General features: G+C 47.9%; 1 protein-coding gene across 1 annotated transcript in view; it reads right to left on the reverse strand.

The window, feature by feature from the left end:
* Window positions 1-559: 559 nt before the first annotated feature.
* jade3 (jade family PHD finger 3) overlaps window positions 560-17,673 on the reverse strand; it is a 44,630-nt gene continuing 27,516 nt past the window's right edge. Inside the window, exons 7-14 of the mRNA XM_036978962.1 lie at window positions 17,120-17,331; window positions 15,632-15,799; window positions 6,472-6,588; window positions 4,498-5,034; window positions 3,212-3,329; window positions 2,353-2,526; window positions 2,112-2,169; window positions 560-2,033 (exon numbers count right to left, since the gene is read on the reverse strand). Coding sequence (XP_036834857.1) covers window positions 1,331-2,033; window positions 2,112-2,169; window positions 2,353-2,526; window positions 3,212-3,329; window positions 4,498-5,034; window positions 6,472-6,588; window positions 15,632-15,799; window positions 17,120-17,331 — 2,087 coding nt within the window. The 3' untranslated portion in view covers window positions 560-1,330. The remainder of the gene's footprint in view (window positions 2,034-2,111; window positions 2,170-2,352; window positions 2,527-3,211; window positions 3,330-4,497; window positions 5,035-6,471; window positions 6,589-15,631; window positions 15,800-17,119; window positions 17,332-17,673) is intronic.

The raw sequence follows: 17,673 nt of genomic DNA on the forward strand, positions 1-17,673 counted from the left end.
GAGGCAGACAACACAGCGTAGGTTTAGCCTATAGGTAGTGGTTATATTTGTTTAACTCCGATTAGGAGGCAGACAACACAGCGTAGGTTTAGCCTGTAGGTAGTGGTTATATTAGTTTAACTCCGATTAGGAGGCAGACAACACAGCGTAGGTTTAGCCTATAGGTAGTGGTTATATTTGTTTAACTCCGATTAGGAGGCAGACAACACAGCGTAGGTTTAGCCTGTAGGTAGTGGTTATATTAGTTTAACTCCGATTAGGAGGCAGACAACACAGCGTAGGTTTAGCCTATAGGTAGTGGTTATATTAGTTTAACTCCGATTAGGAGGCAGACAACACAGCGTAGGGTTAGCCTGTAGGTAGTGGTTATATTAGTTTAACTCCGATTAGGAGGCAGACAACACAGCGTAGGTTTAGCCTATAGGTAGTGGTTATATTTGTTTTTGTATTCTTTCAGGCTCACAGTGCGACCGAAACAAGGTTCCGTATGAATATGTATACTGTTAAACCCCTAACAGATACAGAAAAACATTTCTAGGCAAAACAGAGAAGACAGAAATAAACAGACAAGTCGTTTAATCTCAGAAGACAGTACAACACTGCTCCGCTCACAGCGAGCATGGAGAGAGATAGAGGATCCGTAACAGGAGGACACACGTCGGAGTCCCATTGAGGTGATGATCTGGGCTAGGACGCCCGCCATGCATCAGTCCTTTGCTCCTGTCTGTATGTGTCTCAGCGGACCAATACATAGATGCCCCAGCCAGTGTAGGGGGCCCTGGTCCCAGCTGACCAATAGATAGATGCCCCAGCCAGTGTAGGGGGCCCTGGTCCCAGTTGACCAATAGATCGATGCCCCAGCCAGTGTAGGGGGCCCTGGTCCCAGTTGACCAATAGATAGATGCCCCAGCCAGTGTAGGGGGGCCTGGTCCCAGTTGACCAATAGATAGATGCCCCAGCCAGTGTAGGGGGCCCTGTCCCAGTTGACCAATAGATAGATGCCCCAGCCAGTGTAGGGGGCCCTGGTCCCAGTTGACCATTAGATCGATGCTCCAGCCAGTGTAGGGGGGCCTGGTCCCAGTTGACCAATAGATAGATGCCCCAGCCAGTGTAGAGGGCCCTGGTCCCAGTTGACCAATAGATCGATGCTCCAGCCAGTGTTGGGGGGCCTGGTCCCAGTTGACCAATAGATGCCCCAGTTTACCAATAGATGGCTGCGATTGGCCCCTGCTGCTCTATGGCTGGTCAGGGCTCCAGTGGTCAGAGAGGGAATGACAGAGCGGTGACAGAACTGGGGCCAGTGTCTACAGTAGGTGAGGGGTCAGGGATGTCACCTCTGTGCTGAGGTTCTACTGGACCCCCCCAGGCCCTGCTTCCCTCTGCTGTTCCCCCTGCTGTAGTCTCCTCCTGCCTGGCCCCCCGAGTCACCCCTACCCTGCCTCCACCTCTGACCTTGAGCCTCTGGCTCCGAGTCACTGAGCTCCAGGTCAGGGCAGTATCCATCCGTCTCCTGGTAGGGTGGTGGTCTGGTACCACTGGCTCCTTGGGGGCCTCCAGGAGCTGGTTTGGCCCAGGGTTGGTCCTGGGCTGATCTGGTACCACCGAGTCCCTGGGGGCCTCCAGCAGCTGGTTTGGCCCAGGGCCGGTCCTGGACTGATCTGGAGCCTTTACCCCCTTGGGAAACCTTGTCCCCCCGCAGGTCCTCCGTGGTCCGCACCAAACTGACCGTCGCCTCCTTGAATGACCGGCTGAAGTGCTCCATGGTTGACCTCCTGAAGCTTGCTGACTGGCTGCCCTTGCCCCCTGACCCCTCACCAGCTTCCTGTTCACTGGGGGTCTGACAGGCGGTGTCCTTCTGGGTCACGCCCACCATCTTCTCCATCACACCGTTGGATTTGGGGATGTGGCCCGCTCGGTCTGGGTCCAGTTTAACATTTCCATTGGAGGAATGGCCATGGAGCACCAGGGGTTTACCCGTTAAGGTTTTGCCAGTCAGGGGCTTGCCAGTAGATTTGATAGGCAGGGCTGAGCCTCTGGACATGCTGTTGGTCAGTGCTGGTCCAGTGGTGGTACTGCTCTCTCTACATGACTGACCTGAGGTAGAGGTTGACAGTAGACTGCCATTGGAGCGCTCCTCTCTCCTGCCTCGCCCATGGAGCTGAGGCTTCCCTCCTCCTTTACCCAACCCTCCCCCCTTACCCTTTCCCAGCCCCCCTCCTTCCTTCCCCAGCCCCCCTCCCTCCTTCCCGAGCCCCCCTCCCTCCTTACCCAGCGCCCCTCCCTCCTTACCCAGCGCCCCTCCCTCCTTACCCAGCGCCCCTCCCTCCTTACCCAGCGCCCCTCCCTCCTTACCCAGCCCCTTCCCTCCCCCACTACGTTCGTGAACATTCCCGCTGTTATCTGGACAGAGGGGGCCGTTGCCTGACTTGGAGCCGGTCTTCCCATTACCCAGCGACACTTTGGGCATCTTCAGCTTCAGGGTGATTCTGGGAGGAGGCCGGAACAACATGCTGTCCACCGGCAGACCTGGAGAGAAAAGACCATGAGTCCCAACTCCACCCTAGGATAGAACATTAACCTGAAGAGACAAACACCATGAGTCCCAACTCCACCCTAGGATAGAACATTAACCTGGAGAGACAAACACCATGAGTCCCAACTCCACCCTAGGATAGAACATTAACCTGGAGAGACAAACACCATGAGTCCCAACTCCACCCTAGGATAGAACATTAACCTGGAGAGACAAACACCATGAGTCCCAACTCCACCCTAGGATAGAACATTAACCTGGAGAGACAAACACCATGAGTCCCAACTCCACCCTAGGATAGAACGTTAACCTGGAGAGACAAACACCATGAGTCCCAACTCCACCCTAGGATAGAACATTAACCTGGAGAGACAAACAACATGAGTCCCAACTCCACCCTAGGATAGAACGTTAACCTGGAGAGACAAACACCATGAGTCCCAACTCCACCCTAGGATAGAACATTAACCTGGAGAGACAAACACCATGAGTCCCAACTCCACCCTAGGATAGAACATTAACCTGGAGAGACAAACACCATGAGTCCCAACTCCACCCTAGGGTAGAACGTTAACCTGGAGAGACAAACACCATGAGTCCCAACTCCACCCTAGGATAGAACGTTAACCTGTTCCTCTTCTGGACATAGGACACACAGACACACAACCAGTATCTTACCAGCGGAGATCTCCTGGTTGAGCAGTTTGACGTGGAGGTTGAAGATCTGCTCCTGGGCCTTGCTCTGAGACAGTTTCAGCTTCTCCCTCCGACTCACCATGTAACATAGGTTCCTCACCTGTAGGGGACACAAAACGGCCGTCAAGAGAGCAGACATTGACCCAACACGGTAGAGAAGTTCTAAATCAGGGGTGGGCAAACTTTTTGGCTCAGGGGTCAGTTGGGGATTTTGAAATTCAACGGAGATCCGAAGTTTGCCCACCCCATTTCTAGATAGACATTTAAATACCTGGAAGGTTCCTCAGTAACTAGAATATAATAGACTGGTCCTATAACTGGCACAGAAAATGTGTTCCTGGAGCTAACCTAGAAACAATATGGATGAGCTTCATTACATCATATCTCTCCAACCCTGTACCTGGAACTAACCTAGAAACAATATGGATGAGCTTCATTACATTATATCTCTCCAACCCTGTTCCTGGAGCTAACCTAGAAACCATATGGATGAGCTTCATTACATCATATCTCTCCAACCCTGTTCCTGGAGCTAACCTAGAAACAATATGGATGAGCTTCATTACATTATATCTCTCCAACCCTGTTCCTGGAGAGCTACCCTCCTGTAGGTTAACACCAAGCCTGTTCCTGGAGAGGTACCCTCCTGTAGGTTAACACCAAGCCTGTTCCTGGAGAGAGACCCTCCTGTAGGTTTTAACTCCAACCCTGTTCCTGGAGAGATAAACCTCCTGTAGGTTTTAACTCCAACCCTGTTCCTGGAGAGAGACCCTCCTGTAGGTTTTAACTCCAACCCTGTTCCTGGAGAGATAAACCTCCTGTAGGTTTTAACTCCAACCCTGTTCCTGTAGAGATAAACCTCCTGTAGGTTTTAACTCCAACCCTGTTCCTGGAGAGATACCCTCCTGTAGGTTTTAACTCCAACCCTGTTCCTGGAGAGATACCCTCCTGTAGGTTGTCACTCTGACCCTCTTCCTGGAGCGAGACCCTCCTGTAGGTTTTAACTCCGACCCTGTTAGATTAGCCTATCTCTCCAGGAACAGGGTTGGAGTTAAAACCTACAGGAAGGTATCTCTCCAGGAACAGGGTCAGAGTTAAAACCTACAGGAGGGTCTCTCTCCAGGAACAGGGTTGACGAGCCCTGACATAATATAATCAACCAGTCACACACTAAGTCCTGTCTGAGGTGCATGATCATCCTCATCCGTGTGTAGCCGCTGTCTTCTAATATATCGGTTTTAAATATCCAACTAATAAGTAATACTAACCCTCTCTAAGTCCTGTCTGAGGTGCATGAACATCCTCATCCGTGTGTGGATGCTGTCTTCATGAGGCAACAGCAGCAGGTTACCCTCCTCCTCACTAGGGGGAAGCAGAGCACGGTTGAAGTTGCTCTTCCTCTTCAGTTTCCAGTACTGGTAGATGAAGTCCAGCAGGCTGGGAGGGAGGCCCAGGTTCAGGGCCAGCTCCTCAGGGTGAATCAGAGTAGAAAACTCCTCCTCTAGTTCTAGTAACCTTTGGGCCCTCAGGCCCCCCCTCTCTGGGTCTGCGGGTGGTTTGGGCCGGGCCGGACTGAGACCGGAGCCTGGCTCCCCTGCCTTGGGCTGCTTGTTGTGGGCTGGTTGACAGGGGCTGAGGCCGGGGGCTGTTGGGTCGGAGGAGGCCTGGTTCTTGGGCTTGCTGTGCTTCAGGCAGTAGGACCTGAACTTCACCTCGTCTCCTTCATCCAGGACAGTCTTCATCTCCAGGCTGTACTCGAAGGCACACGTCACATGGAACGGGATGGTGCAGTTCTTCACTGAGCACTGAGAGGGATGAGACCCAACACAACAGAATATACACATCATTAACTAAATCAGAATAATATAAACATATTACAACTCCAAGACACACGTCACATGGAACGGGATGGTGCAGTTCTTCACTCAGCCCTCTGGGGGATGGGGGAGGATAAGGAGAGTTGAACTCTGGGGGATGGGGGAGGATAAGGAGAGTTGAACTCTGGGGGATGGGGGAGGATAAGGAGAGTTGAACTCTGGGGGATGGGGGAGGATAAGGAGAGTTGAACTCTGGGGGATGGGGGAGGATAAGGAGAGTTGAACTCTGGGGGATGGGGGAGGATAAGGAGAGTTGAACTCTGGGGATGGGGGAGGATAAGGAGAGTTGAACTCTGGGGGATGGGGGAGGATAAGGAGAGTTGAACTCTGGGGGATGGGGGAGGATAAGGAGAGTTGAACTCTGGGGGATGGGGGAGGGAGGAGGATAAGGAGAGTTGAACTCTGGGGGATGGGGTGAGGATAAGGAGAGTTGAACTCTGGGGGATGGGGGAGGATAAGGAGAGTTGAACTCTGGGGGATGGGGGAGGATAAGGAGAGTTGAACTCTGGGGGATGGGGGAGGATAAGGAGAGTTGAACTCTGGGGGATGGGGTGAGGATAAGGAGAGTTGAACTCTGGGGGATGGGGTGAGGATAAGGAGAGTTGAACTCTGGGGGATGGGGTGAGGATAAGGAGAGTTGAACTCTGGGGGATGGGGGAGGATAAGGAGAGTTGAACTCTGGGGGATGGGGGAGGATAAGGAGAGTTGAACTCTGGGGGATGGGGGAGGATAAGGAGAGTTGAACTCTGGGGGATGGGGTGAGGATAAGGAGAGTTGAACTCTGGGGGATGGGGTGAGGATAAGGAGAGTTGAACTCTGGGGGATGGGGTGAGGATAAGGAGAGTTGAACTCTGGGGGATGGGGGAGGATAAGGAGAGTTGAACTCTGGGGGATGGGGGAGGATAAGGAGAGTTGAACTCTGGGGGATGGGGGAGGATAAGGAGAGTTGAACTCTGGGGGATGGGGGAGGATAAGGAGAGTTGAACTCTGGGGGATGGGGTGAGGATAAGGAGAGTTGAACTCTGGGGGATGGAGGAGGATAAGGAGAGTTGAACTCTGGGGGATGGAGGAGGATAAGGAGAGTTGAACTCTGGGGGATGGAGGAGGATAAGGAGAGTTCATTGACTGATCCTGATACACAACTAATAAACATTTTACTAGCTACCCTCCACGTAGACAGCGGGCCCTACCCTCCACGTAGACAGCGGGCCCTACCCTCCACGTAGACAGCGGGCCCTACCCTCCACGTAGACAGCGGGCCCTACCCTCCACGTAGACAGCGGGCCCTACCCTCCACGTAGACAGCAGGCCCTACCCTCCACGTAGACAGCGGGCCCTACCCTCCACGTAGACAGCATTACTCACCTGTATACAGGCACCAGTCTTCAGTTTACAGAGGCTGCAGATGAGAGACCAGCGGGAAGGGGGGATGTGAGACACTTTGGTGATGGGCTCCATCCTCTCTGGACACGCTATGCTCACCTAGAGACATGAAGAACACACTGTCAACACGCTATGCTCACCTAGAGACATGAGGAACACACTGTCAGCACGCTATGCTCACCTAGAGACATGAAGAACACACTGTCAACACGCTATGCTCACCTAGAGACATGAAGAACACACTGTCAACACGCTATGCTCACCTAGAGACATGAAGAACACACGGTCAACACGCTATGCTCACCTAGAGACATGAAGAACACACTGTCAACACGCTATGCTCACCTAGAGACATGAAGAACACACTGTCAACACGCTATGCTCACCTAGAGACATGAAGAACACACTGTCAGCACGCTATGCTCACCTAGATACATGAAGAACACACTGTCAACACGCTATGCTCACCTAGAGACATGAAGAACACACTGTCAACACGCTATGCTCACCTAGAGACATGAAGAACACACTGTCAACATGCTATGCTCACCTAGAGACATGAAGAACACACTGTCAGCACGCTATGCTCACCTAGAGACATGACGAGCACACTGTCAACACGCTATGCTCACCTAGAGACATGGAGAACACACTGTAAACACGCTATGCTCACCTAGATACATGAAGAACACACTGTCAACACGCTATGCTCACCTAGAGACATGAAGAACACACTGTCAGCACGCTATGCTCACCTAGAGACATGAAGAACACACTGTCAACACGCTATGCTCACCTAGAGACATGGAGAACACACTGTCAACACGCTATGCTCACCTAGAGACATGAAGAACACACTGTCAACACGCTATGCTCACCTAGAGACATGAAGAACACACTGTCAGCACGCTATGCTCACCTAGATACATGAAGAACACACTGTCAGCACGCTATGCTCACCTAGAGACATGAAGAACACACTGTCAACACGCTATGCTCACCTAGAGACATGAAGAACACACTGTCAGATTTACTGTTCTGGCCATTCTTCACCATGTGGTAATACATAAATGTTTGTGTTTTCATGTTTTATTGGAGCTGAAGTAAAATGCAATGTACATTTTGGTGGTTTAGGGTTTTACCTCAAGGACCCTTCATTTGGGCTAACCCTATGGGCTCTGGCAAAACCTCAGGGACCCTTCATTTGGGGTAAAAGTAGTGCTCTATAAAGTATGGGTGTAAACGGTTCAGTACGTATTGTAAACGGCCCACCAAAACCCCCGGTTCAGTACGTATTGTAAACGGCCCACCAAACCCACGGTTCAGTACGTATTGTAAACGGCCCACCAAAACCCACGGTTCAGTACGTATTGTAAACGGTTCAGTACGTATTGTAAACGGCCCACCAAACCCACGGTTCAGTACGTATTGTAAACGGCCCACCAAACCCCTGGTTCAGTACATATTGTAAACGGCCCACCAAACCCACGGTTCAGTACGTATTGTAAACGGCCCACCAAACCCACGGTTCAGTACGTATTGTAAACGGTTCAGTACGTATTGTAAACGGCCCACCAAACCCACGGTTCAGTACGTATTGTAAACGGTTCAGTACGTATTGTAAACGGCCCACCAAACCCACGGTTCAGTACGTATTGTAAACGGCCCACCAAACCCCTGGTTCAGTACATATTGTAAACGGCCCACCAAACCCACGGTTCAGTACGTATTGTAAACGGCCCACCAAACCCACGGTTCAGTACGTATTGTAAACGGCCCACCAAACCCACGGTTCAGTACACATTGTAAACGGCCCACCAAACCCACGGTTCAGTACGTATTGTAAACGGCCCACCAAACCCACGGTTCAGTACATATTGTAAACGGCCCACCAAACCCACGGTTCAGTACGTATTGTAAACGGCCCACCAAACCCCCAGTTCAGTACGTATTGTAAACGGCCCACCAAACCCACGGTTCAGAACATATTGTAAACGGCCCACCAAACCCACGGTTCAGTACGTATTGTAAACGGCCCACCAAACCCACGGTTCAGTACGTATTGTAAACGGCCCACCAAACCCACGGTTCTGTACGTATTGTAAACGGCCCACCAAACCCACGGTTCAGTACATATTGTAAACGGCCCACCAAACCCACGGTTCAGTACGTATTGTAAATGGTTCAGTACGTATTGTAAACGGCCCACCAAACCCCCAGTTCAGTACGTATTGTAAACGGCCCACCAAACCCCCAGTTCAGTACGTATTGTAAACGGCCCACCAAACCCACGGTTTAGTACGTATTGTAAACGGCCCACCAAACCCACGGTTCAGTACGTATTGTAAACGGCCCACCAAACCCACGGTTCAGTACGTACTGTAAACGGTTCACCAAACCCACGGTTCAGTACATATTGTAAACGGCCCACCAAACCCCCGGTTCAGTACGTATTGTAAACGGCCCACCAAACCCCCGGTTCAGTACGTATTGTAAACGGCCCACCAAACCTACGGTTCAGTACGTATTGTAAACGGTTCACCAAACCCACGGTTCAGTACGTATTGTAAACGGTCCACCAAACCCACGGTTCAGTACATATTGTAAACGGCCCACCAAACCCCCGGTTCAGTACGTATTGTAAACGGCCCACCAAACCCCCGGTTCAGTACGTATTGTAAACGGCCCACCAAACCCCCGGTTCAGTACGTATTGTAAACGGTTCACCAAACCCACGGTTCAGTACGTATTGTAAACGGTCCACCAAACCCACGGTTCAGTACATATTGTAAACGGCCCACCAAACCCACGGTTCAGTACGTATTGTAAACGGCCCACCAAACCCACGGTTCAGTACGTATTGTAAACGGTTCAGTACATATTGTAAACGGCCTACCAAACCCACGGTTCAGTACGTATTGTAAACGGCCCACCAAACCCACGGTTCAGTACGTATTGTAAACGGCCCACCAAACCCACGGTTCAGTACGTATTGTAAACGGTTCAGTACATATTGTAAACGGCCTACCAAACCCACGGTTCAGTACGTATTGTAAACGGTCCACCAAACCCACGGTTCAGTACGTATTGTAAACGGCCCACCAAACCCACGGTTCAGTACGTATTGTAAACGGCCCACCAAACCCACGGTTCAGTACGTATTGTAAACGGCCCACCAAACCCACGGTTCAGTACGTATTGTAAGCGGTTCAGCACATATTGTAAACGGCCCACCAAACCCACGGTTCAGTACGTATTGTAAACGGCCCACCAAACCCACGGTTCAGTACGTATTGTAAACGGCCCACCAAATCCACGGTTCAGTACGTATTGTAAACGTCCCACCAAACCCCCGGTTCAGTACTTATTGTAAACGGCCCACCAAACCCACGGTTCAGTACGTACTGCAGGTTCGGGGTCACGGTTCGGCTTTGTTGCAGTGGGAAAATGAAATCCTATTCACAATGTTCAGCATTGTCTGTTGCGACAGGGTTGTTTCATTGGGCCTCTAGTTTCCACTCGGATGCTGCGTTTGTAACCATGTGGATGGTGGGAATTGCCAGCTGTCAAAAATACCAGTTGGATACATTCATGTGATTTGAAGCTGCGTCAACCATAAACTAAAAGTACAGCTATCATGATTGTAACCTAATTATAGAGTTAAAAAACACATTAATTCATTGATTTTTGTTGTGTTCAACTGCCGAAAATGCTGTTATCGAGGTCATTTCCTTAGATGAGGTCAGAGGTCACCATGTGGGAGAGGTGTGAGCTCAGGATGACAGTTTCCCCACTAGTAATTACCAGTTGGAGGGGCGTCAGCGGATTTTTCAGTCGTATGTGGTATTTTCCCACTTCCATCTTGGTTACGAACGCAGCATGACACTGCCTCCTGTGCCAGCTGCCCACTTGTGACTCTCTTAAAGGGGGCGTATCTGTAGCGCATTACATCCCCCACTCAAATAAAATCTCATTATATTGGTCACATACACAAATTTAGCAGATGTTATTGCGGGTGTAGCGAAATGCTTGTGTTCCTAGCTCCAACAGTGCAGTAATATTTAACTAAATGCTTGTGTACCCAGCTCCATCAGTGCAGTAATATCTAACTAAATGCTTGTGTTTCTAGCTCCAACAGTGCAGTAATATCTAACTAAATGCTTGTTCCTAGCTCCAACAGTGCAGTAATATCTAACTAAATGCTTGTGTTTCTAGCTCCAACAGTACAGTAGTATCTAACTAAATGCTTGTGTTTCTAGCTACAACAGTGCAGTAATATCTAACTAAATGCTTGTGTTTCTAGCTACAACAGTGCAGTAATATTTAACTAAATGCTTGTGTTTCTAGCTCCAACAGTGCAGTAATATCTAACTAAATGCTTGTGTTTCTAGCTCCAACAGTGCAGTAGTATCTAACTAAATGCTTGTGTTTCTAGCTCCAACAGTGCAGTAGTATCTAACTAAATGCTTGTGTTTCTAGCTCCAACAGTGCAGTAGTATCTAACTAAATGCTTGTGTTTCTAGCTACAACAGTGCAGTAGTATCTAACTAAATGCTTGTGTTTCTAGCTCCAACAGTGCAGTAATATTTAACTAAATGCTTGTGTTTCTAGCTACAACAGTGCAGTAGTATCTAACTAAATGCTTGTGTTTCTAGCTACAACAGTGCAGTAATATTTAACTAAATGCTTGTGTTTCTAGCTCCAACAGTGCAGTAGTATCTAACTAAATGCTTGTGTTTCTAGCTACAACAGTGCAGTAGTATCTAACTAAATGCTTGTGTTTCTAGCTCCAACAGTGCAGTAGTATCTAACTAAATGCTTGTGTTCCTAGCTCCAACAGTGCAGTAGTATCTAACTAAATGCTTGTGTTTCTAGCTCCAACAGTGCAGTAGTATCTAACTAAATGCTTGTGTTTCTAGCTACAACAGTGCAGTAGTATCTAACTAAATGCTTGTGTTTCTAGCTACAACAGTGCAGTAGTATCTAACTAAATGCTTGTGTTTCTAGCTACAACAGTGCAGTAGTATCTAACTAAATGCTTGTGTTTCTAGCTACAACAGTGCAGTAGTATCTAACTAAATGCTTGTGTTTCTAGCTCCAACAGTGCAGTAGTATCTAACTAAATGCTTTGGTTTCTAGCTACAACAGTGCAGTAATATTTAACTAAATGCTTGTGTTCCTAGCTCCAACAGTACAGTAGTATCTAACTAAATGCTTGTGTTTCTAGCTACAACAGTGCAGTAATATCTAACTAAATGCTTGTGTTTCTAGCTCCAACAGTGCAGTAGTATCTAACTAAATGCTTGTGTTTCTAGCTCCAACAGTGCAGTAGTATCTAACTAAATGCTTGTGTTTCTAGCTCCAACAGTGCAGTAGTATCTAACTAAATGCTTGTGTTTCTAGCTCCAACAGTGCAGTAGTATCTAACTAAATGCTTGTGTTTCTAGCTCCAACAGTGCAGTAGTATCTAACTAAATGCTTGTGTTTCTAGCTCCAACAGTGCAGTAGTATCTAACTAAATGCTTGTGTTTCTAGCTACAACAGTGCAGTAATATCTAACTAAATGCTTGTGTTCCTAGCTCCAACAGTGCAGTAATATCTAACTAAATGCTTGTGTTTCTAGCTACAACAGTGCAGTAGTATCTAACTAAATGCTTGTGTTTCTAGCTACAACAGTGCAGTAGTATCTAACTAAATGCTTGTGTTTCTAGCTACAACAGTGCAGTAGTATCTAACTAAATGCTTGTGTTTCTAGCTACAACAGTGCAGTAGTATCTAACTAAATGCTTGTGTTTCTAGCTCCAACAGTGCAGTAGTATCTAACTAAATGCTTGTGTTTCTAGTTACAACAGTGCAGTAATATCTAACTAAATGCTTGTGTTTCTAGCTACAACAGTGCAGTAGTATCTAACTAAATGCTTGTGTTTCTAGCTACAACAGTGCAGTAATATCTAACTAAATGCTTGTGCTTCTAGCTCCAACAGTACAGTAGTATCTAACTAAATGCTTGTGTTTCTAGCTCCAACAGTGCAGTAGTATCTAACTAAATGCTTGTGTTTCTAGCTACAACAGTGCAGTAGTATCTAACTAAATGATTGTGTTTCTAGCTACAACAGTGCAGTAGTATCTAACTAAATGCTTGTGTTTCTAGCTACAACAGTGCAGTAGTATCTAACTAAATGCTTGTGTTTCTAGCTACAACAGTGCAGTAATATCTAACTAAATGCTTGTGTTTCTAGCTACAACAGTGCAGTAGTATCTAACTAAATGCTTGTGTTTCTAGCTCCAACAGTGCAGTAGTATCTAACTAAATGCTTGTGTTCCTAGCTCCAACAGTGCAGTAGTATCTAACTAAATGCTTGTGTTTCTAGCTCCAACAGTACAGTAGTATCTAACTAAATGCTTGTGTTCCCAGCTCCAACAGTACAGTAGTATCTAACTAAATGCTTGTGTTCCCAGCTACAACAGTGCAGTAGTATCTAACTAAATGCTTGTGTTCCTAGCTCCAACAGTACAGTAGTATCTAACTAAATGCTTGTGTTCCTAGCTCCAACAGTGCAGTAATATCTAACTAAATGCTTGTGTTCCTAGCTACAACAGTGCAGTAGTATCTAACTAAATGCTTGTGTTCCTAGCTCCAACAGTGCAGTAGTATCTAACTAAATGCTTGTGTTTCTAGCTACAACAGTACAGTAGTATCTAACTAAATGCTTGTGTTCCTAGCTCCAACAGTGCAGTAATATCTAACAATTCACAACAATACACACATTTGAAAGTAAAATAACGGAATTAAGAAATATATAAATATTAAGACGAGCAAAGTAGGAGTGGGATTGACTAAAATAAACTAGAATACAGTACATACGAGATGAGTAAAGCAGTATGTCAACATTATTAAAGTGGCCAGTGATTCCATGTCTATGTATATGGGGCAGCAGAGACTAATATGCAGGTTTGATTGAGTAACCAGTGTAGCTGGCTGGTGATGGCTATTTAACAATCTGATGAACTTGAGATAGAAGCTGTTTTTCAGTCTCTCGGTCCCTGCTTTGATGCAGCTGTACTGACCTCGCCTTCTGGATGATAGCAGGTGGAACAGGCAGTGGCTCGGGTGGTTGTCCTTGAACTTTTTGCCTTTCTGTGACAACAGGTGCTGTCCTGTAGGACTGTAGGTGTCCTGTAGGGCAGGCAGTGATACAGCCTGACAGGAAGTCCTCAATTGTGCATCTGTAAAAGTTTGTGAGTGTTTTGGTGACAAGCCAATTTCTCCTGAGGTTGAAGAAGCACTGTTGCGCCTTCTTCACCACACGGTCTGTGTGGGTGGACCAATTCAGTGTGTCAGTGATGTGTACGCCGAGGAACTTTCCACCTACTCCACTGCTGTCCCGTCGATGTGGATAGGGGGCTGCTCCCTCTGCTGTCTCCTGAAGTTCACGATCTTCCTCTTTGTTTTGTTGACGTTGAGTGTGAGGTTACGCCCAATTTTTCAGTTTTTGATTTGTTAAAAAAGTTTGAAATATCCAATAAATGTCGTTCCACTTCATGATTGTGTCCCACTTGTTGTTGATTCTTCACAAAAAAATACAGTTTTATATCTTTATGTTTGAAGCCTGAAATGTGGCAAAAGGTCGCAAAGTTCAAGGGGGCCGAATACTTTCGCAAGGCACTGTAGAGAGGATACTACACCGGTTTGGCATGTTTACATAGAGAGGATACCACACCGGTTTGGCTTGTTTATATAGAGAGGATACCACACCGGTTTGGCTTGTTTACATAAAGAGGATACTACACCGGTTTGCTGAAATGGGTGCAAGAGGGAAGTGTATAATGTGGCTTGAGCACTTTATCAGGGTGCTGAAACCCCTTATTCTCAACCACTGAGAATTGGTTTATAGCTGCGCCCAAAGACTAAACATGTAAACATAGCCTACCTATCACTCTTGTAATGTATTTGTCCCAGTCAGGGACAGCTTGAATGCTGAGGGGAGATGGTGTTGTTCCCTCCCAAATTGTACTGGGAGACAGGACGGACAGCAGATCGTCTTCGCAGTGGCAGACCACATATAACAACACCTGCACAGGATCGGTACATCCGAACATCACACCAGCGGGACAGGTACAGTACAGCAACAACTGCCCGAGTTACACCAGGAACGCACAATCCCTCCATCAGTGCTCAGACTCTCCGCAATAGGCTGAGAGAGGCTGGACTGAGGGCTTGTAGGCCTGTTGTAAGGCAGGTCCTCACCAGACATCACCGGCAACAACCTCGCCTATGGGCACAAACCCACCATCGCTGGACCAGACAGGACTGGCAAAAAGTGCTCTTCACTGACGAGCAGCGGTTGTCTCACCAGGGGTGATGGTCGGATTTGTGTTTATCGTTGAAGGAATGAGCGTTACACCGAGGCCTGTACTCTGGAGTGGGATCGATTTGGAGGTGGAGGGTCCGTCATGGTCTGGGGCGGTGTGTCACAGCATCATCGGACTGAGCTTGTTGTCATTGCAGGCAATCTTAACGCTGTGCGTTACAGGGAAGACATCCTCCTCCCTCATGTGGTACCCTTCCTGCAGGCTCATCCTGACATGACCCTCCAGCATGACAATGCCACCAGCCATACTGCTCGTTCTGTGCGTCATTTCCTGCAAGACAGGAATGTCAGTGTTCTGCCATGGCCAGTGACGAGCCCAGATCTCAATCCCATTGAGCACGTCTGGGACCTGTTGGATCGGAGGGTGAGGGCTAGGGCCATTCCCCCCAGAAATGTCCGGGTATTTGCAGTTGCCTTGGTAGAAGAGTGAGGTTTATTTTTTTAACATCTCACAGCAAGAACTAGCAAATCAGGTGCAGTCCATGAGGAGGAGATGCACTGCAGTACTTAATGCGGCCACATCAGATACTGACTGTTACTTTTGATTTTGACCTCCCCTTTGTTCAGGGACACATTATTCCATTTCTGTTAGTCACATGTCTATGGAACTTGTTCAGTTCATGTCTCAGTTGTTTAATCTTGTTATGTTCATACAAATATTTACACATGTTAAGTTTTCTGAAAATAAACGCAGTTGAAAGTGAGAGGACGTTTCTTGTTTTGCGGAGTTTATAAAGGCAATTGGTTGTAATTAGGAAGTCATCCTTTACCTCAGGGATCCACAGGGCACAGCTGACATGTGCCCACTTGGTGCCCGCCCTCGTAGCCTTCATCGCCCCTCCCTTGATGGGGCACAGCTGACACTGGGGGTCTATGCCCAGGACACACGTCCTGCACAGCCAGTTACCATCTGGTACCTTCACTATACCATAACACGCCTGGGCAGGGGGAGAGAGAGAGAGAGGATTACACATGGTATCTTCACTATACCATAACAAACCTGGGCAGGAGAGAGAGAGACAGATGGCCCCTTCAACAGCCATACTAAACGAGGAGATGTTCCATACGCACAAAAAGCTTCTCGCTCTCATTTTCTGCACAATGTGTGCAAAGATAATCCATCCACCAAGTTGTGTCTCAAAACACAATGCCACACGTAAACACAGTTCACTTTCATAGCAGCCACGTTGTATTCCTTCTCAACCTCTACGCGCTCTCCTCCTCTCACCGTTTCCCTTCACTTGTAGACTTCAATGTACAACACAACAGCTGTCTGTGACCAGGCGAAAAATCCTTACCAAAAACTTTCCTATCATAACCGCTACACACAGCCTACATCGTTGTCACCATATTTGCTAAAGTAACATCATAGTCAACATAGCTAATAGAACTAATGTGTTAAAAACCCACTAAAATCATGCAGTACAGTGTACAGTCAGTTTAGTAGTTACACCGGCAGGCCCCGGAGGCAATACATTTGTAAAAACAGAAGCTTTTTGAAGCAATGTATTTGTTCAAAACGGTTCAACTATTGTCTTCCTCTCTCTTTGAGTCAACTACTCACCACATTTTATGCACTGCAGTGCTAGCTAGCTGTAGCTTATGCTTTCAGTACTAGATTCATTCTCTGATCCTTTGATTGGGTGGACAACATGTCAGTTCCTGCTGCAAGAGCTCTGATAGGTTGGAGGACATCCTCTGGAAGTTGTCATAATTACTGTGTAAGTCTATGGAGGGGGGTGAGAACCATGAGCCTCCTAGGTTTTGTATTGAAGTCAATGTACCCAGAGGACGGAAGCTAGCTGTCCTCCGGCTACACCATGGTGCTACCATACAGAGTGCTGTGGAAGATACTGTAGACTATTGCAAAACAGTGTGTTTTAAATCAATTATGTGGTGACGTGAATATATTTGGTATAGTTATATCTAAAAATGACTTGAATGAATCACTAAGGAGGATAGTCCTCCCCGTCCTCTGCTGAGGAGCCTCCACTGCTCAGTGTATATTTAAGCAATAAGGCCCAATGAGGTGTGGTATATGCCCAATATACCACGGCAATGTACCACAAACCTCCAAGGTGCCTTATTGCTATTATAAACTGGTTACCAACATAATTAGAGCTGTAAAAATAAATGTTTAGTCATACCTGTGGTATACGGTCTGATATACCATGGCTGTCAGCCAATCAGCATTCAAGGACCACCCAGTTTATCATTAGTATTACATTTCTATAGTCATCAGGTGGTCAGGTTCCTACCTGATGAACACAGATGTTACATTTGTCACAGAAGACCATGTCGTTGCCCTCCTCGCTGTCGGGGGAGCGACACACGTCACAGATGACATCCTCGTCGTACTCGATGCCCAGCCCTTCTACCGTGTCGATGGCGTGGTTCATGTTGTCATGGCAATGACGCTCCAACGCCTCCATGGTGCGCTCCATTGTCAGCTCGTCTACAGGCCCCTCCCCTGGGGAATGACGTAACAGTTAGACAAAAAGTTAGACATAGAGACAGAATAACAGTTGGCTCGTCCCCGGGACCCTCCCCTGAGAGACACAATAACAGTTGGCTCGTCCCCGGGACCCTCCCCTGAGAGACACAATAACAGCTGGCTTGTCTCCAGGACCCTCCCCTGAGAGACACAATAACAGTTGGCTCGTCTCCGGGACCCTCCCGTGAGAGACACAATAACAGCTGACTCGTCTCCGGGACCATCCCGTGAGAGACAGAATAACAGTTGGCTCGTCCCCGGGACCCTCCCCTGAGAGACAGAATAACATGTGTGAAGCCTGTCCCCTGGAAGGCGGAG

The sequence above is a fragment of the Oncorhynchus mykiss genome, chromosome 5, assembly GCF_013265735.2.
Source record: "Oncorhynchus mykiss isolate Arlee chromosome 5, USDA_OmykA_1.1, whole genome shotgun sequence".
NCBI lineage: Eukaryota > Metazoa > Chordata > Actinopteri > Salmoniformes > Salmonidae > Oncorhynchus > Oncorhynchus mykiss.